The sequence below is a fragment of the Scardinius erythrophthalmus genome, assembly GCF_964197995.2.
Source record: "Scardinius erythrophthalmus genome assembly, contig: HAP1_SCAFFOLD_532, whole genome shotgun sequence".
Taxonomy (NCBI): Eukaryota; Metazoa; Chordata; class Actinopteri; order Cypriniformes; family Leuciscidae; genus Scardinius; species Scardinius erythrophthalmus.
In genome coordinates, this window is record NW_028296086.1 from 1 (window position 1) to 27,500 (window position 27,500).

The following is a 27,500-nucleotide window of genomic DNA, read 5'->3' on the forward strand; positions in this document are numbered from 1 at the left end:
CTGCAGAGCGGCCCCCCGGTGCGACAGCCACAGGCTCGGCCCCGCTGACGACGAGCCTGTACCAGAGGACCTCGGTGTCCGTGATGCAGAAGGAGCCCGACGGGGCCGCCATCATCTACAGCTACAGCCCCCAGAGGGTTCAACAACAGCGGCAACCGCTGCTGGCCGTGTGCCCTGGTGCCGCCCGCCATCCTGCAGTGGAACGTGAGCTAACGGCCGAACGCTGCACACATACTCATGCTTTACGCTAGCTCCGCGCTCACCGCTGTGTGTGTGTGTGTGTGTGTGTGTGTGTTGCTGTCGCAGGTGGGCCATCACACCGACATCACAGCCGAGAGCTTGTCTCTGTTTCATCTGCTGGAGCCCGCATCGGTGAGCAAACACACACTCCTGCACAACACACTCCTGCACCACCAGCAAACACACACTCCTGCACACCAGCAAACACACACTCCTGCACACAGCAAACACACACTCCAGCAAACACACACTCCTGCACACCAGCAAACACACACTCCAGCACACAGCAAACACACACTCCTGCACACCAGCAAACACACACTCCTGCACACACAGCAAACACAAACTCCTGCACACCAGCAAACACACACTCCTGCACACCAGCAAACACACACTCCTGCACACCAGCAAACACACACTCCTGCACACCAGCAAACACACACTCCTGCACACCAGCAAACACACACTCCTGCACACCAGCAAACACACACTCCTGCACACCAGCAAACACACACTCCTGCACACCAGCAAACACACACTCCTGCACACCAGCAAACACACACTCCTGCACACCAGCAAACACACACTCCTGCACACCAGCAAACACACACTCCTGCACACCAGCAAACACACACTCCTGCACACCAGCAAACACACACTCCTGCACACCAGCAAACACAAACTCCTGCACACCAGCAAACACACACTCCTGCACACCAGCAAACACACACTCCTGCACACCAGCAAACACACACTCCTGCACACCAGCAAACACACACTCCTGCACACCAGCAAACACACACTCCTGCACACCAGCAAACACACACTCCTGCACACCAGCAAACACACACTCCTGCACACCAGCAAACACAAACTCCTGCACACCAGCAAACACACACTCCTGCACACCAGCAAACACACACTCCTGCACACCAGCAAACACACACTCCTGCACACCAGCAAACACACACTCCTGCACACCAGCAAACACACACTCCTGCACACCAGCAAACACACACTCCTGCACACACAGCAAACACACACTCCTGCACACCAGCAAACACACACTCCTGCACACCAGCAAACACACACTCCTGCACACCAGCAAACACACACTCCTGCACACCAGGCAAACACACACTCCTGCACACCAGCAAACACACACTCTGCACACCAGCAAACACACACTCCTGCAACCACACACTCACACAGCAAACACACACTCCTGCACACAGCAAACACACACTCCTGCACACCAGCAAACACACACTCCTGCACACCAGCAAACACAAACTCCTGCACACCAGCAAACACACACTCCTGCACACCAGCAAACACACACTCCTGCACACCAGCAAACACACACTCCTGCACACCAGCAAACACACACTCCTGCACACCAGCAAACACCACACTCCTGCACACCAGCAAACACAAACTCCTGCACACCAGCAAACACACACTCCTGCACACCAGCAAACACACACTCCTGCACACCAGCAAACACACACTCCTGCACACCAGCAAACACACACTCCTGCACACCAGCAAACACACACTCCTGCACACCAGCAAACACACACTCCTGCACACCAGCAAACACACACTCCTGCACACCAGCAAACACACACTCCTGCACACAAGCAAACACACACTCCTGCACACCAGCAAACACACACTCCTGCACACCAGCAAACACACACTCCTGCACACCAGCAAACACACACTCCTGCACACCAGCAAACACACACTCCTGCACACCAGCAAACACACACTCCTGCACACCAGCAAACACACACTCCTGCACACCAGCAAACACACACTCCTGCACACCAGCAAACACACACTCCTGCACACCAGCAAACACACACTCCTGCACACCAGCAAACACACACTCCTGCAACCCAGCAAACACACACTCCTGCACACCAGCAAACACACACTCCTGCACACCAGCAAACACACACTCCTGCACACCAGCAAACACACACTCCTGCACACCAGCAAACACACACTCCTGCACACCAGCAAACACACACTCACTGCACACCAGCAAACACACACTCCTGCACACCAGCAAACACACAAAACACACACTCCTGCACACCAGCAAACACACACGTCCCTGCACACCAGCAAACACACACTCCTGCACACCAGCAAACACACACTTCCTGCACACCAGCAAACACACACTCCTGCACACCAGCAAACACGACACTCCTGCTACAGCCAGCTAACACACACTCCTGCACACCAGCAAACACACACTCCTGCACACCAGCAAACACACACTCCTGCACACCAGCAAACACACACTCCTGCACACCAGCAAACACACACTCCTGCACACCAGCAAACACACAGCTCCTGCACACCAGCAAAACACACACTCCTGCACACCAGCAAACACAAACTCCTGCACACCAGCAAACACAAACTCCTGCACACCAGCAAACACACACTCCTGCACACCAGCAAACACACACTCCTGCACACCAGCAAACACACACTCCTGCACACCAGCAAACACACACTCCTGCACACCAGCAAACACACACTCCTGCACACCAGCAAACACACACTCCTGCACACCAGCAAACACACACTCCTGCACACCAGCAAACACACACTCCTGCACACCAGCAAACACACACTCCTGCACACCAGCAAACACACACTCCTGCACACCAGCAAACACACACTCCTGCACACCAGCAAACACACACTCCTGCACACCAGCAAACACACACTCCTGCACACCAGCAAACACACACTCCTGCACACCAGCAAACACACACTCCTGCACACCAGCAAACACACACTCCTGCACACCAGCAAACACACACTCCTGCACACCAGCAAACACAACACTCCTGCACACCAGCAAACACACACTCCTGCACACCAGCAAACACACACTCCTGCACACCAGCAAAACACACACTCCTGCACACCAGCAAACACACACTCCTGCACACCCAGCAAACACACACTCCTGCACACCAGCAAACACACACTCCTGCACACCAGCAAACACACACTCCTGCACACCAGCAAACACACACTCCTGCACACCAGCAAACACACACTCCTGCACACCAGCAAACACACACTCCTGCACACCAGCAAACACACACTCCTGCACACCAGCAAACACACACTCCTGCACACCAGCAAACACACACTCCTGCACACCAGCAAACACACACTCCTGCACACCAGCAAACACACACTCCTGCACACCAGCAAACACACACTCCTGCACACCAGCAAACACACACTCCTGCACACCAGCAAACACACACTCCTGCACACCAGCAAACACACACTCCTGCACACCAGCAAACACCCACACTCCTGCACACCAGCAAACACACACTCCTGCACACCAGCAAACACACACTCCTGCACACCAGCAAACACACACTCCTGCACACCAGCAAACACACACTCCTGCACACCAGCAAACACACACTCCTGCACACCAGCAAACACACACTCCTGCACACCAGCAAACACAACACTCCTGCACACCAGCAAACACACACTCCTGCACACCAGCAAACACACACTCCTGCACACCAGCAAACACAAACTCCTGCACACCAGCAAACACACACTCCTGCACACCAGCAAACACACACTCCTGCACACCAGCAAACACACACTCCTGCACACCAGCAAACACACACTCCTGCACACCAGCAAACACACACTCCTGCACACCAGCAAACACACACTCCTGCACACCAGCAAACACACACTCCTGCACACCAGCAAACACACACTCCTGCACACCAGCAAACACACACTCCTGCACACCAGCAAACACACACTCCTGCACACCAGCAAACACACACTCCTGCACACCAGCAAACACACACTCCTGCACACCAGCAAACACACACTCCTGCACACCAGCAAACACACACTCCTGCACACCAGCAAACACACACTCCTGCACACCAGCAAACACACACTCCTGCACACCAGCAAACACACACTCCTGCACACCAGCAAACACACACTCCTGCACACCAGCAAACACACACTCCTGCACACCAGCAAACACACACTCCTGCACACCAGCAAACACACACTCCTGCACACCAGCAAACACAAACTCCTGCACACCAGCAAACACACACTCCTGCACACCAGCAAACACACACTCCTGCACACCAGCAAACACACACTCCTGCACACCAGCAAACACACACTCCTGCACACCAGCAAACACACACTCCTGCACACCAGCAAACACACACTCCTGCACACCAGCAAACACACACTCCTGCACACCAGCAAACACACACTCCTGCACACCAGCAAACACACACTCCTGCACACCAGCAAACACACACTCCTGCACACCAGCAAACACACACTCCTGCACACCAGCAAACACAAACTCCTGCACACCAGCAAACACACACTCCTGCACACCAGCAAACACAAACTCCTGCACACCAGCAAACACACACTCCTGCACACCAGCAAACACACACTCCTGCACACCAGCAAACACACACTCCTGCACACCAGCAAACACACACTCCTGCACACCAGCAAACACACACTCCTGCACACCAGCAAACACACACTCCTGCACACCAGCAAACACACACTCCTGCACACCAGCAAACACACACTCCTGCACACCAGCGCCCCCTGCTGTCCTCAGCGTGAAGAGCCGCTAGATGGCGTAACGCTCCACCTGTCGCCACTTCACATCTGTCGTCTCTCCTAATCTGAGCTCACACACTGTATTTTCATATAATATAAAGCTGTTCTCGTTTACATGTTTTCTGTCAGACAACGGAACCACTATGAAATAATGACTACATGTTAACCAGTAGTTTCTTTGTTAAAAAGTCAGTAATCTAGCGAGAAAGTTGCAGAGTTGTGAACACTGGTGTGTGTGATGCTGAAACTGTACACTGATGATACTGTAGTGTTCCACTGTAAAGGCTAGGAGTCAGTATGCAGCAGGGTTATATTAACATGAACGAGATACTACTATAGTTTTTGTTTCTGTATTTTCATTATTTTAGTTAAAATTTTGTTGTTTGACTTTTATTAGTGTTTGTTTTTTCAGTTCAATTTCAATTTTAGTTTTAGTTATTTTAGTACATCAAGTTAAACCAAATGAAAATGAGAACTGTCACCTTGGCAACTAGCTGAAATAAAATAAGTGTTTTTATATTTTATTTCATTTCTATGGAGCCCCATACATGATATTCAGAATTAAATATGTATATCGTGGCCACAAATAAACAATTTGTTCCCACAACAGCACGTTTACTAATTCGTTCCCTTGTTTTACTAAATCATGGCAACGGTATAATAATTTGTTGCCTCATAACGTAACGTAATATACGTAACATAGCGTAAATCGGCCATACCATATAATTCATTCCCTCATTTTAAGTAAATCATGTGCACGATATAGTGATTTGTTCACAGTGTCCACATTGTAATAACTTATTCCCTTGTTATAGTTCAACCGAAATATATTTTCCCCTTATGTGTATTTCAGTTAATGATTATTTTATTTCAAGCAATGAAAATGATGTGTTAGCTAACAGTAACTGTGGATGATGTTGCAGAGGTTCTGGTTGTGGGGACGGGAGCTCGCACTGAGCGTCTGGATCCAAACGTGCTGGATTTCCTGAGGAAGAAAGGCATCGCAGTGGAGGTTCAGGACACGGTAACGTCTCGCTCTCCACACTCCATTAAACATCACGCTAGCGCAGGCTAACCGTCTGAAGCTCTTCTCTTGCAGCCGAACGCATGTGCGACGTTCAACTTCCTGTCCAGCGAGAGACGATTGGTGGCAGCCGCTCTGATCCCCCCCCCGACCTCGAGCGCCGGCGAATGACGGTCACGTCTGGTGATGTCATTTCCTCTTGTGTGTCACGTGACCTCTGTAAATGTCTTTATGCTGATGACTGTAGAGTGAATACAGATTAAAGGTATTAAACACTCGTGTGTGTGTGTGTGTGTGTGTGTGTGTGTGTCCCAGATTGAGGCTGTTAATCCGTCTCTCTGTCCTCTGTGATAACGGGTTAATCTGAGCTCATGAACACACACACTCGTCATCATGTGCACATCTTTATTCCCATCTACCACACAAACATCACTGAACACACAGAAGTGGACAACTGTAGGACTGCAGGAAACACTTACAACAAACATCAGTGATCATATACAGAAGAACAGATCTGCACAAACTACCATCGAGTTCATGTGTTGGTTTGATTCTAGTTGATTTGAATTAGCTAAGGCTTCGTCTACATTAATCCAGACGCACGTGAAAACGCATCATTTTCTCTATAGTTTGTCCTTCGCAAGCGGATGCATGTTATAGTTTGGGCTGAAAAACGATACACACGTTTAATCATGTGACACATATCGTATCCATAAATATCTATGTCTATTTGTGCAATTCACTTTCGTAATGTTGCCAAAGATGAATCTGACTTTGTACAATCTTCATATTACATTCCTGCAAAGGCGACAGAAAATGCACTGCGGTCCAACATGAGAACGACTGCATTTGAGACCAAACGTGGAAAGGTGATTTGTGAGCCCAGTGAGCCCAGTAAGAGTGGCCAGATCATTTGCTAATTTAATGATCATGTAAGAATAATTGTATTTAGTCTGGTCTCTCGCTATCATCTCAGGGAGCTTTTATCAGGTTTCATGCAGTAAGTGTTTTCAGTGTGGACAAGAAGCTTTTGGAAAAGTGGATTTCAGATGAATCTGGATTAACGTGGACGCAGCCTGATTCAGCTGAAGTCAGTAGTTTCGTGTTTCTGACCCTGAAAATCAACAGCAGGGGGAAATACGGACCCTTAAAGGGATCGTCCACCCAAAACCCATCGTTCTGTCATCATTTACTCGTTCTAAACCTGCATGACTTTTGTTCTTCAGTGGCTATTTTGAAGGACAAAAAAACCCAGAGACAGTGTTCCTCAGTTGTGTTGGAACGGTAATGATGACAGAACGATGAGGTTTGGCGGATCGATCCCTCGTTCACTCGTCAGAGTCACCGTCGCCGTCTCGGGGGTTCCTGAAGATGAACTCTGACCCCGTGATGCGGCGGTACAGATCCATGATGTCTTCGGTCTCTGTCTCTAAGTGCGTTGTGGGGTCGTAGGATCGAGAGATGAAGATCTAGACGGAAAACACAATAAAACCGGCAGCGCCGGCGTCACGTGACACTAGAGATTTAAACCCACGTGATCTCCTTCCTAAATGACATTGATTCGGCTCTGTCTATTAAACACAGCGAACATTCAGATCTGCGTGTGAGCCAGAGAGAGCCGTTGTCATGTACAGGAATAAAACACACTGTACTTATTTCTGTTACTAATCATTCATATTATCACAGAAGAACTGGGATAAAAGTTTATAGTTCAGATGGTAGAGATAAGGGTTAGGGTTAATAAAATAGAGCAAATCACTGTTTGAAAGTAACTTGACATAATAATGATTGATTACACCAGTAGGGTTACTGTTTTTAAGTTTCTGTTAAAAACATGTGTTTGTCATTGAATCATTCATTCAAGAGATTCGTTCAAAAATGCTGATTCATCCAGTAATGAAATAAGTCAAGTCTTAATTGGTGAGTCATTGAATCATTCACTCAACAATAATTAATTCAGATTAATGAAACATTTTAAATAGACTGCAGCAATTAATATTTTGTCCGAACCTCTAGTAAATAACATGTTATATGTTTAGTTTTCTGTTCAGAATCGTGGGAGAATCGTCCAGAATCGTGCAGCTCTACGTGACGCTTGACTCTGTGTTATGAAATAAAGCTGTGTTAATAAAGCTGGTTTGTTACCTGACTGCGGCGGCCGTCGTCCGTCGGGACCATCAGGTTACTGACCGACACAAACCTGCGGGACAAAAGCACGTGAGTGACACGCATGTCCACCAGGCCACAGCTGAGAGGCTGGGTTCTCACTTCTCCATGATGGGCTCCAGCAGGGCCAGCCCGGGCTGAACCTCCTTCTCAGGGTTGCTGGTCTCCACCATGGTGCTCACGGTAGCGATGTACTTCCCTTCGGCCGCCACGTTATGAGAGTAGGACAGCAGACACACGTAGATATCTGCACACACACACAGCAGACGCGTCTGACGGCGAGCTGCAGACCAACACACACACACACAAGTGTTCCGGCGCTCACCTGACTTCCGGTTGAGGTGCGCCTGCGGGAGGATGATCTGGCAGGAGTTGGCGTCCTGTGTGTTTTTGATGGGGTGGTTGAGCAGACAGATGACCCGTATGACACGGCCGGCCTTCTTCACGCGCGCCGGCGTATAACTGGGGTCGCAGATCAGCTGCTTACAGCGGAAGACCTGCATCGGGACGCAAACGCAGTCAATAACTGTAACGATTACTGTAACATTAACTATACCTATAACGACAACTGTAACTGTAACTATAACTATAATGACAACTATAACTGATCATGATCATCATGAAGGTGTGTTTCTGCTCACCTCTCCCTCGGATCGCACCGCCGCCACTCGCCCGCCCTCCATCACGATGTCGTCCACACGTCTGTTCAACATGTAGCTGTTCCCGTAGACGGCGCTGAGCCTGCGGAGCGACACGCGTCTGTCACGCCTCATGTGTGTGTGTGTGTGTGTGTGTGTGTGAGGGCTCATCGCTCTCATGTCATGTGTGTCAACCTCAGTTACCTGATGAATCCCTGTGGCAGCTCGCCCAGACCGAACAGCGGGTAGAGGTACGGGCTGAGGCTGTAGCGTGCCAGAGACTCGGAGTACAGCTTGATCCGGTTGATGGTCGCCAGACACGGCTGCTCCAGATAACTGACAGACATTTACAGACGGTTTTACACACAGAAGGAGGAACTGAGTAACATCTACACAACAGAAGAGGCCGAGACTCCCAGAAGACATTAGCATAGCATCGCATGGACAGTGTTATATTTCCCTAATACTGTTCATTAATGTAAGAGTTTGTCTCACTTGTCGCTGACGTGAAGGGCGAGAGCGTGACCTGTGAACTCCATGACATCATCGCCCAGGTCGAAGTGACGAAACACGTCCCTCATGGTGGTTCTGCGCGGGTCCATGTCGTGATGCGTCCGCGGATCGTTCTCCTCAAAATTCAGGATGAATGACATGAACTTACGGAACCTGCGCTTGTCAAACATCCCCATCAGATCTGGAGAAACACCGGGGTCATCAGCGGTAACTCAAACTAAAAACTTCCAGACAAACATTTACATCACTGGAAATAAACTGAAATAAAATTGTAAAAAAATGTGTGTGTGTGTGTGTGTGTGTGTGTGGGGTGGTTCAGTTAATTGCCAAGGCAACATTTCTTATTTTATGGAGTTGACTTGTTAACTAAGATTCGGGAGCAGGGCCACGCCTCAAGCAGTCACCTGACTTCTGAAAACCTTATATTGGGCCGCCCCTTAGAGTACTGTTTGTCTCGTTCTCTCGAAGTTCACTCACTACGGATTCAGAGATACAGATTAACTAGCATGATTCAGATGACGATTGTTCGATTTCAATTCCACCCCATCAAGGATTATCTCACATCTCACTGCGAGCATTCTCGACCAAACCATCTCAAGAAAAGTCTCCAACTCCGACTCGTTCCCAGGCTCCCCCTTCTCCACCTTTGCAGACCATGAACCGAGATCACCAGACTTATAGTAGACGTGGACATCGGCTTCATCGTTCTCTTTGCCAGCCACCCAGCACTCAATTCCTGATAACCCTTCTCGGCGCTCCCACATGTCTACCAGATCTGAGGACAACATCAGGAACAGGACCATGGCTTGCCTTCAACATCATTGAAAGCAAAGGCATCCACTTCAATTGTTCAGATAACAAAACGAGATTATTCCAACCGTATGCAGCATCCACCAAAACTTCTGTCAAACAAACTCTGAGCCTTCAGTGCTTCCGGCAACAGCACACATGCCATTCTCCGTCACGAGACGTTCTCCTCCACAACAGCCTCAGACTGCAGCTCTAGCTCCCCCTAGCGGTGTCCAAGCTATGTTTACACCGGCACTCGCCCCATCTCATCTTTCTCTAAGAATTCATCATTCCTTTCTTCTCTATGCTCACAATTTGCTCAGAAACGCCAACCACATACATCCTTCATCCCAACATCCATTCCTCTACATCTCCTTCAATTCACAGCAATACATTTATATGTTTACTCCGATGTTTCTCAATCTATTTATTTATCCACCTATCTATTCATCCCTCCCTCATTCATTCATCCGACCCTCCATCCATCTCTCCATCCCTCCATCCATACCTTCCAGATACCTTCCAGTGCCCAAGGAATTCTACCTCATGTGGGCCAATCTGGACTCCTTTAACCTCCATTTCTATTTTCAACCAGTCTATCCTTTCCCCTCCCTCCCCCAACACCCTTACATCATACCATCCTACCATCCAGCAACATCCCATACTTCAGCCACATCAGCGCCACCTACCGGGCCAGCTTCAGCAGTCCATCGCCCTTCTTCCTTTTCAGCAGCTACGCTCACAAATTTAGCTGCCGTTTACAACAATACAACTCCTGATTTCTCTGATATCTTAAACATGCCTATCCACCCAGATTTCTGGTGCTTCTTTGAAGTCCTCTGGAAGAGCGCATACTACTTTGCCGTACACCTCATCTTCAGTTTCAGAAGCAGCCTTAAGATCTTCGACTCCCTTTCAGAAGCACTATACTGGATTCTCTTCAACAATCAAAGACTCCCTTACATCCTCCACCTTCTCGACCAATTCTAATCGTCGCACCTCTACATCCATTATCAGAGAAGAAAACCTCCGCATCACTCTGCTTTTCTCCAACATCCTATAGATAAACACACATGTGATAGTTTTTAGTACTTCTAGGCCACCTCAATTAAGGCATCTGGATAATCCCTCATGTGAAATCCTTCTGTCAAAAGCAGCAACCACCCCCTGACAGAGTCCATGACAGAGTCATGTTAGATGATGCATGCAAATTGAAATGCGCCTCTGGCAACAATCCTCATCTTGGAATAGCATTCATTATTTTCTACAATGACTACATCACTCATGCCGATGACTCTAATTAATGCACTAATGCAGCACCCTTCAGAGGTTTCAGCCGGTATTACGGTGGATTTGCTGCCGAATGGCCCCCAAAGTTCAGTTCTCTCAACTCGCAGTCAGACGTGTTCTCCTCAGCACTTTACGAAATATACTCCACAATCATAGCCACCATCCTTTTGGGGTTCATGAATGGTCTACTTAGCCTCTGCATCCTCTCTCTACGCTCAGGCTATTTAAACCCTGTCATCGCGCATATTCACAGTCATACAGTCACAGTCACAGTCATATTCACTCTTCGGAGAAGCAAAACAGACCCATTTGGAGCTTCATACCTTATTTACATCTTCCATTTAAACTCCTACCTCAGCCCATTCAAATCTAAATCGGAATAAGTTTACTCCAGGCATATTGCCAGAGCATCTCCCAAGATCAGCTCTTTCTTAATGAAAACTGGCCACAAGACTCTGGTTCAGCAAGCACTTCTATCAATCCTCCGTATTACCGGTATATCTCCAGAACACTACTCAATACATTCCTTACGCATCAGAGCAGCGATCTCAGTGGCCAGATGAGGTATTTCAGACGAGATGATCCGACTCCTTGGCTGTTGATCTTCAGAAGCTCTTACATTCGTAACAATTGCAATGACCTCCATCAAGCCAAGCTCACCTCAGCTCTTCCCAATATCTGGGGGTCCTAATCACTCTGCCTACATTTAACTGAGATGATGCCTCCACTCTGAGTCTCCTGGCCACCAACATCAGACGCCCAGATCAACCTGACTGCCATCCCTTTTCCCCTTCCACTTTATCCTTTCCTTAGTCATTCCCAACTCTCTTCAATAACAGATTAACCTGACTACCATCACTTTTACCCTTCCACTTCATCCTTCCCCTATTCATCCCCAACTCTCTTCATCCCCTACTCTCTTCAATTACAGATCAACCTGACTACTATCACTTTTCCCCTTCCACTTTATCCTTTCCTTAGTCATCCCCAACTCTCTTTAATAACAGATCAACCTGACTACCATCACTTTTACCCTTCCCCTTCATCCTTCCCCTATTCATCCCCAACTCTCTTCAATAACAGATCAACCTGACCACCATCCCTTTTCCCCTTCCACTTTATCCTTTCCTCAGTCATTCCCAACTCTCTTCAATAACAGATCAAACTGACTACCATCACTTTCCCCCTTCCACTTCATCCTTCCCCTATTCATCCCCAACTCTCTTCAATAACAGATCAACCTGACTTCCATCCCTTTTCCCCTTCCACTTTATCCTTTCCTTAGTCATTCCCAATAGGGTTGTGCCGATGGACGATATCATCGTCCATCGTGATGGCTGACCGACATCACGATGGAGAGCCACCATCGTGATGCCACGCCCCCCACCCTGTCAGACCAGCCCAGTCTCACGGCAGTTCGTTTTCGTGTGTACACCAGTGGTTGGGAACCTATGGCTCGTGTGGCTCGCAAGGTCTCTCACCCTTTACCAACAAACGATAAAAAAAATGAAGACGTGTGTGTTCAGTGCTGTTCGCGAGTGTCACGAGTCACCACAGCAATCAACCAAACGCTTACGTTTCTGTGGTAACCTAACAGTTACAGCTCCTGCACTGGGATTCAAGCAGAACAGCTTGTTTAAGGTGATGGCGAAATTCATTTTAAAACAGCAATGAAAATGTAAAAGTAGGCTTTATAAACTTTAATATATCCTTTTATTGAAACGGGTGCTTTGCTGTGCAAAGAGAAACATTTCACCCGTTGGCCGCTGGTACTTTCACTTTTGCCGCAGAGACCCTTTATGTCCTATAGGCCTAAATGTATCGTGTTGATAATCCGCGCAGATTTCAGTTGACGATTATGTAAAGTTCATAACAAAACATGAATAAGAAAGAAAAGAGCAGGATGTGCTATTGAAAAGAAAAATCAAAAGCACGATAAGTCGCGAAAGAGAACTGAATTCTACTGACAGGATGGTGCGCGCGCGCTCCGAGCGCAACATGGTCAAGTAGTCTTTGTCTACGGTTGCGCGCCTGAACGGCCAAATAAACATAGAAATATTTCAAAATGCCAAGCCGAGTATTCCCGTGGCGTAAACACAGTAGATGTAAGTAGCTACAATGTGCACTCTCCCTGTCTCTTCGTGATCGTCAGCACACAACCCCCCCCCCCCCCCCGACGATATCATCGTCCATCGCGATGTTTTACTGTAAACATCGTCAACTGCCAATTTAGGGGACATCGCCCAACCCTAATTCCCAACTCTCTTCAATAACAGATCAACCTGACTACCATCACTTTCCCCCTTCCACTTCATCCTTCCCCTATTCATCCCCAACTCTCTTCATCCCCTACTCTCTTCAATTACAGATCAACCTGACTACTATCACTTTTCCCCTTCCACTTTATCCTTTCCTTAGTCATCCCCAACTCTCTTTAATAACAGATCAACCTGACTACCATCACTTTCCCCCTTCCACTTCATCCTTCCCCTATTCATCCCCAACTCTCCTCATCCCCAACTCTCTTCAATAACAGATCAACCTGACTACTATCACTTTTCCCCTTCCCCTTCATCATTCCCCTATTCATCCCCAACTCTCTTCAATAACAGATTAACCTGACTACCATCACTTTCCCCCTTCCACTTCATCCTTCCCCTATTCATCCCCAACTCTCCTCATCCCCAACTCTCTTCAATAACAGATCAACCTGACTACTATCACTTTTCCCCTTCCCCTTCATCATTCCCCTATTCATCCCCAACTCTCTTCAATAACAGATCAACCTGACTACTATCACTTTTCCCCTTCCACTTTATCCTTTCCTTAGTCATCCCCAACTCTCTTTAATAACAGATCAACCTGACTACCATCACTTTCCCCCTTCCACTTCATCCTTCCCCTATTCATCCCCAACTCTCCTCATCCCCAACTCTCTTCAATAACAGATCAACCTGACTACTATCACTTTTCCCCTTCCCCTTCATCATTCCCCTATTCATCCCCAACTCTCTTCAATAACAGATCAACCTGACTACCATCACTTTCCCCCTTCCACTTCATCCTTCCCCTATTCATCCCCAACTCTCTTCATCCCCTACTCTCTTCAATTACAGATCAACCTGACTACTATCACTTTTCCCCTTCCCCTTCATCATTCCCCTATTCATCCGCAACTCTCTTCAATAACAGATCAACCTGACTACCATCCCTTTTCCCCTTCCACTTTATCCTTTCCTCAGTCATCCCCAACTCTCTTCAATAACAGATCAACCTGACTACCATCACTTTTACCCTTCCACTTCATCCTTCCCCTATTCATCCCCAACTCTCTTCATCCCCTACTCTCTTCAATTACAGATCAACCTGACTACTATCACTTTTCCCCTTCCCCTTCATCATTCCCCTATTCATCCGCAACTCTCTTCAATAACAGATCAACCTGACTACCATCCCTTTTCCCCTTCCACTTTATCCTTTCCTCAGTCATCCCCAACTCTCTTCAATAACAGATCAACCTGACTACCATCACTTTCCCCCTTCCACTTCATCCTTCCCCTATTCATCCCCAACTCTCTTCATCCCCTACTCTCTTCAATTACAGATCAACCTGACTACTATCACTTTTCCCCTTCCCCTTCATCATTCCCCTATTCATCCCCAACTCTCTTCAATAACAGATCAACCTGACTACCATCCCTTTTCCCCTTCCACTTTATCCTTTCCTCAGTCATCCCCAACTCTCTTCAATAACAGATCAACCTGACTACCATCACTTTCCCCCTTCCACTTCATCCTTCCCCTATTCACCCCCAACTCTCTTCATCCCCTACTCTCTTCAATTACAGATCAACCTGACTACTATCACTTTTCCCCTTCCACTTTATCCTTTCCTTAGTCATCCCCAACTCTCTTCATCCCCTACTCTCTTCATCCCCAACTCTCTTCATCCCCAACTCTCTTCATCCCCATCTCCTTCATCTCCAACTCTCTTCAATAACGGATCAACTTGACTACCATCCCTTTTCCCCTTTCACTTCATCCTTCCCCTATTCATCCCAAACTCTCTTCAATAACGGATCAACTTGACTACCATCCCTTTCCCCCTTCCACTTCATCCTTCCCCTATTCATCCCCAACTCTCTTCATCCCCAACTCTCTTCATCCCCAACTCTCTTCATCTCCAACTCACTTCATCCCCAACTCTCTTCAATAACAGATCAACCTGACTACCATCACTTTCCCCCTTCCACTTCATCCTTCCGATTCATCCCCGAATCACCTCATGCCCAATTCTCTTCAATAAATTATTCCCACATTCATGGTTGTGATGTGGTCCTTGCTCGTGGACATTTACTTTATATTGAAGTACTAAAAAAAATAAAAGATATAAAAATGAACTGTAATTGTGAATGAAGGAACATTACCTGACGCTTGTATCTCGGTCTCAGTGCAGGGAACTTTGTGAAGTTTCCCTCCTTTGAACACGAAACTGCCTTCAGCCACCTTGAAGTCCAGATAGCGAGTGACTTCAGTGTAGAGCAGCATCTTCACCAGCTGCCCTGTAATGAAGAGTGACATCATCATCATCATCATCATCAAACACACACACACACACACTCATACTCACGACTCTCACCGTTCGCAAGGAGGAACTTGGGAATCAGATCCACATTCCAGTCTTTCCCGCGTCCCATTGGTGTCGAAGGAGCAGAAACCTGGAACCTCTTATAAAGCTGAAGAACAACTCAAGTCAGATTTATCTCTAGAACATTTTATATAATACAGATTGTTTCAAAGCAACAGGAAAATAACAGAATTGGTGATGCAAACTTGTGTGAGTGTGTGTGTGTGTGTGTGTATGTGTGTGAGCAGGGGTTAAAGAGGGCCATAATGGCACCTCAGATAAATAAAAAAATAGATTCATTAATATCAATGATAGCGAGATGGTAGGCTATTGTTAAATTTTTTTTGCATCCCCTCCGGTAGTAATGTGGGCTGGTGTGTGTGTGTGTGGGTGGGGGGGGGGGGTGAGGATAGTAATGTGGGCTGGTGTGTGTGTGTGTGTGTGTGGGGGTGGGGGGGTGGGGGGGTAGGGTAGTAATGTGGGCTGGTGGGGGGGTAGGGTAGTAATGTGGGCTGGTGTGTGTGTGTGGGGGGGGTAGTAATGTGGGCTGGTGTGTGTGAGTGTGTGTGTGTGTGTGTGAGTGTGTGTGTGTGTATGTGTGTGTGTCTGTCAGCTGACCTCCTCCAGAGGTGAAATAGAGGCGCTCTCTCCTCCATAATACGGGTTACAGTCGATATGAAGGACCTTCTTCCCGTTGACGGACATCAGTCCAGATAAAACACATTCCTGTAGATCATCATCATCATCATCATCATTATCATCTTCATCATCATCAATAACTGACATCAACCAGTCTGATGTTTCTTACCTTCAGTCCCGTTCCCAGAACAATTACATCAAACTCCGGCATTCTGACACTCGACCGTCTGGAACACACACTTCATCCGTCTGTCTCAGCCATGTGTGTGTGTGTGTGTGTGTGTAATTACTTTATTATCCTAAACTCATAATCCTGGCGTCATATGAGGATCACTGACACACACACACACACACACACACACACACACACACACACACACACTCACACACAGTCTCACTCTCTGTCTGAGTGCCAGGAGGTCTAGACTAGTACTTAAGATTTTGCTACATTTTTAGATTTGAGACAATATTTTAACAATAATAGGACGAGAAAAATATAAAGATACAATTATAGTACACAATAATTGTAATGAAACAATGTTTATCAGTATATATATTATTATTGAGTGCTCAGTTAAAGTCAGTTTTATGCATATAGCAATCACACTTTGATTCAAAGCAGCTTCACAGAAAATCATGATGTTAAAGTTATAATATCTTACAGTTATATTTATGATATTAGAACTGAACGACAATATAGTTTACATTCTGCGATGACAATCAAACAGTTGAGCTTTAGACAGTCCATACACATTTCCCAGCATGCTCAGCGAGCGCGAAAGTGACTACATCCCCCAGCATGCTCAGCGCCTGAAACTTCCTCGATCCGCTGAACCGGTTCTGTGAGTTTCGCTTTTTCCCGCTGTAAGGGCGTTTAAAAGCGATAGTCTGATCAGAAACAGACGCGCGTTGCTGTTTCCGGACGCTAAAGGCTTTACATTCGCGACCGCGTTGGTCAGTGTTTCTTCCTCAAACACACAGCATGACTGAAGCAGTAAGTCACTCTGTATGTGTGTGATGTGTGCGATGTGTAATTGCTGCAGAAATAACTCTTCACCTGTCAGTTCTCAGGTGAGCAGCACACGCGCGTTCACGAGCGCAAACCCGAGGGTTTCCTGGAGCGCCTGAGCGCGAGCACCGGCGGCGTGATCGCGGGCGCGGTTCTGTTCGCGCTGTCCATATACGGTTCGCGCTGTCCATATACGTGCTGTTCACGAATGAGGTGAGAGTCAGTCAGTCAGGAAATCATTCATTCAGTCAGTCTGTCCGTCATCTGTCAATCATCTGTCCATCATGTGTGTCCGCAGGGTCGCGCGCTGCGCACGAGCTCGTCTCTGGATGAGGGTCTCTCTCAGGTCGTGTCTCTTCATCCACATCTGATGTTGTTGGACCCTCAGAATAACAATCGCCTGGTTCACCTGACCGGAACCCTGCAGACCGCACAGGTAACAATACTGATTATTTAATCGACTTTAATCGATCATCATTTAGATTAACCGATATCGACTCTTAAAGGGACAGTTCACCCATTGACTTTAATAGTATGGAAAAAGCATAAACTCTGGAAGTCAATGGGGCCCATCAACAGTTGACCCATATTCTTCAGAATATGTTCTTTTGTGTTCAGCAGAAGACATACATTTTAACCTGTAATATTACAGTAATGTAGCGGCTGACAGGGCTTCTAAATAGTTTACAGCATTAGTTCAGAGAGTTTGTTTTCTTTGAGAAAAATGTATGTACTGTATCTGATCCAAATGAATGTATATGGAATGAAAATGAGAGCTGAATGGAATCCGGTGTCGGTGAATGGACTGATGGATGTGTGTGTTTCGCAGCCGCTGTACGACCCAAACTACGGTGTGACGGTGCAGGCGGTGAAGCTGCAGAGGCGGGTGGAGATGTTCCAGTGGGTGGAGTACAGCGAGAGCAGGTCCACACACACCTGACTGACACACGGACATCAGTTCACTCGCATTCATACTGATTCACTCGCTTTCATACTGATTCAATCGCAGTCATCATGCTGATTCAATCGCAGTCATCATGCTGATTCACTCGCTTTCATGCTGATTCACTCGCTTTCATGCTGATTCACTCGCTTTCATGCTGATTCACTCGCTTTCATGCTGATTCACTCGCTTTCATGCTGATTCACTCGCTTTCATACTGATTCACTCGCTTTCATACTGATTCAATCGCAGTCATCATGCTGATTCACTCGCTTTCATACTGATTCAATCTCAGTCATCAATCTGATTCACTCGCTTTCATACTGATTCACTCGCTTTCATACTGATTCAATCGCAGTCATCATGCTGATTCACTCGCTTTCATGCTGATTCACTCGCTTTCATGCTGATTCAATCACAGTCATCATGCTGATTCACTCGCTTTCATACTGATTCAATCGCAGTCATCATGCTGATTCACTCGCTTTCATACTGATTCAATCGCAGTCATCATACTGATTCACTCGCTTTCATACTGATTCAATCGCAGTCATCATGCTGATTCACTCGCTTTCATACTGATTCAATCGCAGTCATCATGCTGATTCACTCGCTTTCATACTGATTCAATCGCAGTCGTCATGCTGATTCACTTGCAGTCAAACTGATTCACTCGCATTCATACTGATTCATCATCTGATTCACTCACGTTTATCACACTGATCTCATTCCTTTTAGGGACATTAAGGAAAACGGCGAGACGAAGACTGAAACCACGTACTCGTACAGTGAGTGCCAAAACCACATACTCGTACAGTGTGTGTCGACAGACGCCTGCCGTTTCTCGCAGCGTCTCGGGAACGTCACACACACACACGTACACACTCACTGAGCTTGTGTTTCTTACAGACACTGAGTGGAAGTCAGAGGTCATCAACAGCAGACACTTCGATCAGGAGGTCGGACACATGAACCCCAGGTGTGTGTGTGTGTGTGACGTGTGTGTGTGTGACGTTTGTGTGTCTGTGTGTGTGACGTTTGTGTGTGTGTGTTTTTTCTCAGTGCCATGGCAGTGGAGAGTGTGACGGTCGTGGCTCCGGACGTCTGGGTCGGAAGGCTCTTCCTGTCCACAGGTAGAACACGCTCTTCCTCCTCCTTTTCCTCCTTTTTCTCCTCCTCTTCCTCCTCTCCTCCTCTCCTCCTCCTCTTCCTCCTCTCCTCCTCCTCTTCCTCCTTTCCTCCTCTCCTCCTCCTCTTCCTCCTCTCCTCCTCTCCTCCTCCTCTTCCTCCTCTGCTCCTCTTCTCCTCCTCTTCCTCCTCTCTTCCTCCTCTCCTCCTCTCCTCCTGCTCTTCCTCTTCCTCCGCTTCCTCCTCCTCTCCCTCCTCTCCTCCTCCTCTCCTCCTCTTCCTCCTCTTCCTCCTGCTCCTCCTCTTCCTCCTCTCCTCCTCCTCTTCCTCCTGCTTCTCCTCTCCTCCTCCTCCTCTTCTTCCTCTTCCTCCTCTTCTGCCGCCGCCTCCTCCCCTCCTCTTCTTCCCCTTCTTCCTCTTTCTCCTCATCTTCCTCCTCCTGCTCCTCTTCTTCCTCCTCCTCCTCTCCTCCTCTTCCTCCTCCTCCTCCTCCTCCTCTCCTCCTCTTCTTCCCCTTCTTCCTCTTTCTCCTCCTCTTCTTCCTCCTCCTGCTCCTCCTCTTCCTCCTCCTCTCCTCATCTTCCTCCTCCTGCTCCTCTTCTTCCTCCTCCTCTCCTCCTCTTCCTCCTCCTCCTCCTCCTCCTCCTCTTCTTCTTCCTTCTCCTCTTCTTCTTCCTCCTCCTCTCCTCCTTGCATGTCTCGCCCATTTGAATGAAACTGTCTTGATGCAGTTTGGTGAGGCTCCAGTTGATCTTTGCTGGTGTGGTGTTGATGAGAGAGAACCAGTGGGAGTCAGAGGATCTTTGGGGAATGGAAAGACAAGGCCGCAGCCTGGCACACGCATGGGGTTCTTAGAAACTTCTAGCTCAGCATCATCTTCACATCAGGACTCCAGAAGAGAGTAAGAGAGTAAAAAACGTGAACTTATGATCAGTGATTTTTAAAGCGTGAAGATGCCACACCCTCTGGAGGTGTGTGAGCCAATGAGAAGATTTCCCTTTGGAGGTATATTTTACGACCCATTGTGTTTAAGAAAAGAATCTTCAAGATTCTTACAATACTAATGTAAGCAAAATGTAATGTAAATTAACAAATGGGGGACAAAGAGTTTATAGAGACTCAACATGCCACACATATGAGTTTGGTTAACCATAGTATGCAAGTCTGAAACATTAATCCAAAAGAGTTTAGAAGAGAAAATGAAGACATGGGCCAAACCACATCATGAGAGGAACATTAGATGTGTGCTAATACATTTCTCACGTGGACATATATAGAATATATAGGATTAACAGGGTTTATTTCTCCTTCTCAGCAAGAATTAAGTGAGAGTCACAATTCCCTGCAAATTCCTTTTTGGGGTCGTAAAACTCATCAGTCTCAGTGTGTCCCGTCGCAGGACTCCGGGTTCTGCCGGTCTCAGTGTGTCCTGTCGCAGGACTCCGGGTTCTGCCGGTCTCAGTGTGTCCTGTCGCAGGACTCCTGGTTCTGCCGGTCTCAGTGTGTCCTGTCGCAGGACTCCGGGTTCTGCCGGTCTCAGTGTGTCCTGTCGCAGGACTCCGGGTTCTGCCGGTCTCAGTGTGTCCCGTCACAGGACTCCGGGTTCTGCCGGTCTCAGTGTGTCCCGTCGCAGGACTCCGGGTTCTGCCGGTCTCAGTGTGTCCCGTCGCAGGACTCCGGGTTCTGCCGGTCTCAGTGTGTCCTGTCGCAGGACTCCGGGTTCTGCCGGTCTCAGTGTCGCCGGACTCCGGGTTCTGCCGGTCTCAGTGTGTCCCGTCGCAGGACTCCGGGTTCTGCTGGTCTCAGTGTGTCCCGTCGCAGGACTCCGGGTTCTGCCGGTCTCAGTGTGTCCTGTCGCAGGACTCCGGGTTCTGCCGGTCTCAGTGTGTCCTGTCGCAGGACTCCTGGTTCTGCCGGTCTCAGTGTGTCCTGTCGCAGGACTCCGGGTTCTGCCGGTCTCAGTGTGTCCTGTCGCAGGACTCCGGGTTCTGCCGGTCTCAGTGTGTCCCGTCACAGGACTCCGGGTTCTGCCGGTCTCAGTGTGTCCCGTCGCAGGACTCCGGGTTCTGCCGGTCTCAGTGTGTCCCGTCGCAGGACTCCGGGTTCTGCCGGTCTCAGTGTGTCCTGTCGCAGGACTCCGGGTTCTGCCGGTCTCAGTGTCGCCGGACTCCGGGTTCTGCCGGTCTCAGTGTGTCCCGTCGCAGGACTCCGGGTTCTGCCGGTCTCAGTGTGTCCCGTCACAGGACTCCGGGTTCTGCCGGTCTCAGTGTCGCCGGACTCCGGGTTCTGCCGGTCTCAGTGTGTCCCGTCGCAGGACTCCGGGTTCTGCCGGTCTCAGTGTGTCCTGTCGCAGGACTCCGGGTTCTGCCGGTCTCAGTGTGTCCCGTCGCAGGACTCCGGGTTCTGCCGGTCTCAGTGTGTCCCGTCGCAGGACTCCGGGTTCTGCCGGTCTCAGTGTGTCCCGTCGCAGGACTCCGGGTTCTGCCGGTCTCAGTGTGTCCCGTCGCAGGACTCCGGGTTCTGCCGGTCTCAGTGTGTCCTGTCGCAGGACTCCGGGTTCTGCCGGTCTCAGTGTGTCCGGTCACTGGACTCCGGGTTCTGCCGGTCTCAGTGTGTCCCGTCACTGGACTCCGGGTTCTGCCGGTCTCAGTGTGTCCCGTCACTGGACTCCGGGTTCTGCCGGTCTCAGTGTGTCCCGTCACAGGACTCCGGGTTCTGCCGGTCTCAGTGTGTCCTGTCGCAGGACTCCGGGTTCTGCCGGTCTCAGTGTGTCCTGTCGCAGGACTCCGGGTTCTGCCGGTCTCAGTGTGTCCCGTCGCAGGACTCCGGGTTCTGCCGGTCTCAGTGTGTCCCGTCACTGGACTCCGGGTTCTGCCGGTCTCAGTGTGTCCCGTCACTGGACTCCGGGTTCTGCCGGTCTCAGTGTGTCCCGTCGCAGGACTCCGGGTTCTGCCGGTCTCAGTGTGTCCCGTCGCAGGACTCCGGGTTCTGCCGGTCTCAGTGTGTCCCGTCGCAGGACTCCGGGTTCTGCCGGTCTCAGTGTGTCCCGTCGCAGGACTCCGGGTTCTGCCGGTCTCAGTGTGTCCCGTCGCAGGACTCCGGGTTCTGCCGGTCTCAGTGTGTCCCGTCGCAGGACTCCGGGTTCTGCCGGTCTCAGTGTGTCCCGTCGCAGGACTCCGGGTTCTGCCGGTCTCAGTGTGTCCCGTCGCAGGACTCCGGGTTCTGCCGGTCTCAGTGTGTCCTGTCGCAGGACTCCGGGTTCTGCCGGTCTCAGTGTGTCCTGTCGCAGGACTCCTGGTTCTGCCGGTCTCAGTGTGTCCTGTCGCAGGACTCCGGGTTCTGCCGGTCTCAGTGTGTCCTGTCGCAGGACTCCGGGTTCTGCCGGTCTCAGTGTGTCCCGTCACAGGACTCCGGGTTCTGCCGGTCTCAGTGTGTCCCGTCGCAGGACTCCGGGTTCTGCCGGTCTCAGTGTGTCCCGTCGCAGGACTCCGGGTTCTGCCGGTCTCAGTGTGTCCTGTCGCAGGACTCCGGGTTCTGCCGGTCTCAGTGTCGCCGGACTCCGGGTTCTGCCGGTCTCAGTGTGTCCCGTCGCAGGACTCCGGGTTCTGCCGGTCTCAGTGTGTCCCGTCACAGGACTCCGGGTTCTGCCGGTCTCAGTGTCGCCGGACTCCGGGTTCTGCCGGTCTCAGTGTGTCCCGTCGCAGGACTCCGGGTTCTGCCGGTCTCAGTGTGTCCTGTCGCAGGACTCCGGGTTCTGCCGGTCTCAGTGTGTCCCGTCGCAGGACTCCGGGTTCTGCCGGTCTCAGTGTGTCCCGTCGCAGGACTCCGGGTTCTGCCGGTCTCAGTGTGTCCCGTCGCAGGACTCCGGGTTCTGCCGGTCTCAGTGTGTCCCGTCGCAGGACTCCGGGTTCTGCCGGTCTCAGTGTGTCCTGTCGCAGGACTCCGGGTTCTGCCGGTCTCAGTGTGTCCGGTCACTGGACTCCGGGTTCTGCCGGTCTCAGTGTGTCCCGTCACTGGACTCCGGGTTCTGCCGGTCTCAGTGTGTCCCGTCACTGGACTCCGGGTTCTGCCGGTCTCAGTGTGTCCCGTCACAGGACTCCGGGTTCTGCCGGTCTCAGTGTGTCCTGTCGCAGGACTCCGGGTTCTGCCGGTCTCAGTGTGTCCTGTCGCAGGACTCCGGGTTCTGCCGGTCTCAGTGTGTCCCGTCGCAGGACTCCGGGTTCTGCCGGTCTCAGTGTGTCCCGTCACTGGACTCCGGGTTCTGCCGGTCTCAGTGTGTCCCGTCACTGGACTCCGGGTTCTGCCGGTCTCAGTGTGTCCCGTCGCAGGACTCCGGGTTCTGCCGGTCTCAGTGTGTCCCGTCGCAGGACTCCGGGTTCTGCCGGTCTCAGTGTGTCCCGTCGCAGGACTCCGGGTTCTGCCGGTCTCAGTGTGTCCCGTCGCAGGACTCCGGGTTCTGCCGGTCTCAGTGTGTCCCGTCGCAGGACTCCGGGTTCTGCCGGTCTCAGTGTGTCCCGTCGCAGGACTCCGGGTTCTGCCGGTCTCAGTGTGTCCCGTCGCAGGACTCCGGGTTCTGCCGGTCTCAGTGTGTCCCGTCGCAGGACTCCGGGTTCTGCCGGTCTCAGTGTGTCCCGTCGCAGGACTCCGGGTTCTGCCGGTCTCAGTGTGTCCCGTCACAGGACTCCGGGTTCTGCCGGTCTCAGTGTGTCCCGTCGCAGGACTCCGGGTTCTGCCGGTCTCAGTGTGTCCCGTCGCAGGACTCCGGGTTCTGCCGGTCTCAGTGTGTCCCGTCGCTGGACTCCGGGTTCTGCCGGTCTCAGTGTGTCCCGTCGCTGGACTCCGGGTTCTGCCGGTCTCAGTGTGTCCCGTCACTGGACTCCGGGTTCTGCCGGTCTCAGTGTGTCCCGTCACTGGACTCCGGGTTCTGCCGGTCTCAGTGTGTCCCGTCGCAGGACTCCGGGTTCTGCCGGTCTCAGTGTGTCCCGTCGCAGGACTCCGGGTTCTGCCGGTCTCAGTGTGTCCTGTCGCAGGACTCCGGGTTCTGCCGGTCTCAGTGTGTCCGGTCACTGGACTCCGGGTTCTGCCGGTCTCAGTGTGTCCCGTCACTGGACTCCGGGTTCTGCCGGTCTCAGTGTGTCCCGTCACTGGACTCCGGGTTCTGCCGGTCTCAGTGTGTCCCGTCACAGGACTCCGGGTTCTGCCGGTCTCAGTGTGTCCTGTCGCAGGACTCCGGGTTCTGCCGGTCTCAGTGTGTCCTGTCGCAGGACTCCGGGTTCTGCCGGTCTCAGTGTGTCCTGTCGCAGGACTCCGGGTTCTGCCGGTCTCAGTGTGTCCTGTCGCAGGACTCCGGGTTCTGCCGGTCTCAGTGTGTCCTGTCGCTGGACTCCGGGTTCTGCCGGTGTGTTCACTTCACTTGGGATGTTAGTTTTAGGGGAAGTTTCACAGGCCTTTGTTGAGTGAGTGAGTTTGCTGGATTATTCATTAAATATAGTGAATAATTTGTGTGTGTCTGATTGGTCCAGATGTTACATCCTCTTCCTCAGGTGTGTCACGTGTTGCTCACACGTGTGTGTTTCAGGGCTGGTGGAGCAGATCAATGACTTCCAGACGCTGAGTCTCGCAGGAGTTCCTGTTCCTGTGACCAACCCCTTCCTGACAGTGCAGGACGATTACTTCTACCACACGGCAAACCCTCGACGTCCAGAGGTGAGCGAACACACACACGCACACACACACACACACACACACACACACACACACACACACACACACACACACACACACACACACACACACACACACACACACACACACACACACACACACACACACACACGTGATGTTGTTGTGTTGTTGTTCAGGTCGGTGATGTGCGTGTTCGTTTCGCTTACGCTGGTCTCTGCGGTGACTCATTCTATCCTGGCCCCGCCCATAAGGTGAGAACAGCCCATCAGCTGGACTGAAGCGACTTCAGTTTACTTCATGAGTAACAAATATGATCATCAGGCATTTGAGGGTTTTTATGTGTGTGTGTGTGTGTGTGTATGTATATGTGTGTGTGTGTGTGTGTACCTGTGTGTGTGTGTGTATTTCTGTGTGTGTGTGTGTATATTTGTGTGTGTATTTCTGTGTGTGTGTGTGTGTGTGTGTGTGTGTGTATGTGTGTGTATTTATGTGTGTGTATTAGTGGTCGACCGATATATCGGCCGATATTTGGAATTTTTTAGATATCGGCATCGGCCGATAAATCTTTCCGTTTGGCCGATATATTTCAAAACAGTTTGTGACTGTGCATTAGCGCTTTTCTCCACTGACGCATACAGAGCGAGCGTGAATGAACTGAATACACTCGCTCTGCTCCGCCCAGCACCGTAAGACAAGCCACTCAGAAGTAAAGCATCTGACAGACACAGTAAATGACCATTCGCATTCGCTTTCTAACCTGACGCTACATTGTGTTACACACAAAAACACTCCGGCGTGCAGCAGAGTCTATTCAAACAGTACCGTGATATGTCAGATCCGCAGCCCAGCGGCAGCTCCAGTGGGGGTCACAGATGTGATATAAACGAATTCAAACAAAACTGAAAACATTTTACCTCACAAACAGTCAAGAATCCTGTGACTGGCTGTTCCTCAGATACGCGCGTTGTTCTCGGGTTACATTTAAACTAGACGCTGTTTTCCAACGGACTCGCGTGCACGGAAAAGCTGGGTCGCGTGCACTACAGATCAGTGGTCGCGTGAGGTGGATGAGAGTAATAATAAACACTATGTAATAATATTACGTTTGAAAAGAAATCCTTGAAAATGTTATTCACTATCTACTGTATTTATTTATCCATGATTGGTGTAATATCGTTTTTAGTATACATTTTCATATGTTTTTTAAAGAAACAAACAAGCAAAACTAAATACATAAATCATTATTATTTAAATATACGTGAAGTAAAACAACCTGTTTAAAGTAAATAGTGTAAATAAACTATGTGAGATTTATATTTAACCATGTATTGTACATAAAATGTATACTGTAATTGCACATACTATTTTGTCATTAATTTATGAATATTGTTTAGATTGGTTTATTAATGATAAATGTTATTTAAAATGTTGCAGTAAGCAGCAGTAATTATTTATGTGACTGAAAACATTACTGTAAATATTAAAGCAGACAAGAAGCTGCACTAAAACTATATTTATTGAAGTGTTACCTTACCTTTTTGTTTACATTTAATTTTAATTTCTTAGTAAATATTTTTTATTGCAAAAAGAATTTTGTATGTACAATAAATGTTCATTTAGTTTCACCAATATTCTTTGTCTCTCATTTACTGTATTCACATGTATTGTATCGGCCTCATATCGGCCAGATTGCTTTCTCAATATCGGCATCGGCCATTAAAAATCCCATATCGGTCGACCACTAGTGTGTATATACAGTATGTGTGTGTGTGTGTGTATTTCTGTGTGTGTGTGTGTGTATATGTGTATATATGGGTGGGTGTGTGTGTGTCCTATCTGGCGGAGACGGTGCTACTTGTATCCATAACAACTGAGTGACGCTAAATACTGTGAAGATCTGCTGTGTGCCACTGGTCATGATCATGTGCATCTGACTGCATCTATAGTGTTTATGTCCCTGTAAATCATTTCTTTTAAGTGGACTTCAGTAAATAGTTAAAATGTGTTGCAGGTCAGTATTGTGGCGACGCAGCAGTGTAAGAAAGTGTGTGTATATGTGTGTGTGTGTGTGTGTGTGTGTTGCAGGTCAGCATTGTGGCTATGGTGGACTTCAGTAAACG

The 27,500-nt window shown here is 49.5% G+C and overlaps 3 protein-coding genes across 3 annotated transcripts in view; 2 read left to right on the forward strand and 1 right to left on the reverse strand.

Annotated features, from left to right (window-relative positions):
• Positions 1–19: 19 nt before the first annotated feature.
• On the forward strand, positions 20–6,221 carry LOC308686621 (NADH dehydrogenase [ubiquinone] 1 alpha subcomplex assembly factor 3-like; the record flags this gene model as incomplete). The annotated part of the gene is given in 6 exon segments (XM_081395061.1): positions 20–55; positions 57–128; positions 130–204; positions 307–372; positions 5,852–5,953; positions 6,029–6,221. Coding segments are annotated over 6 exon segments (447 nt in total), but the record flags the coding sequence as incomplete, so codon positions are not given.
• A 124-nt stretch (positions 6,222–6,345) lies between these two features.
• Positions 6,346–16,888, reverse strand: LOC308686622 (rab GDP dissociation inhibitor alpha-like). The gene is made up of 11 exons (XM_081395062.1): positions 16,785–16,888; positions 16,595–16,702; positions 15,989–16,085; positions 15,777–15,911; positions 9,253–9,451; positions 8,962–9,093; positions 8,761–8,860; positions 8,445–8,616; positions 8,222–8,366; positions 8,099–8,153; positions 6,346–7,422 (listed from the first exon to the last, which is right to left on the reverse strand). Exons 1-11 carry the CDS (start codon positions 16,824–16,826, stop codon positions 7,282–7,284), a joined length of 1,326 nt encoding a protein of 441 aa, XP_081251188.1. The 5' UTR covers positions 16,827–16,888; the 3' UTR covers positions 6,346–7,281.
• Positions 16,889–17,123: 235 nt separating this feature from the next.
• Positions 17,124–27,500, forward strand: part of tmem43 (transmembrane protein 43) — a gene marked incomplete at its 3' end in the record, with an annotated part of 11,245 nt that continues 868 nt past the window's right edge. The window contains 10 exon segments of the mRNA XM_081395060.1: positions 17,124–17,609; positions 17,680–17,805; positions 17,808–17,837; positions 17,923–18,060; positions 18,454–18,548; positions 19,306–19,355; positions 19,477–19,546; positions 19,630–19,700; positions 25,274–25,401; positions 25,557–25,631. Of these exon segments, the coding sequence (XP_081251186.1) occupies positions 17,598–17,609; positions 17,680–17,805; positions 17,808–17,837; positions 17,923–18,060; positions 18,454–18,548; positions 19,306–19,355; positions 19,477–19,546; positions 19,630–19,700; positions 25,274–25,401; positions 25,557–25,631 (795 nt within the window).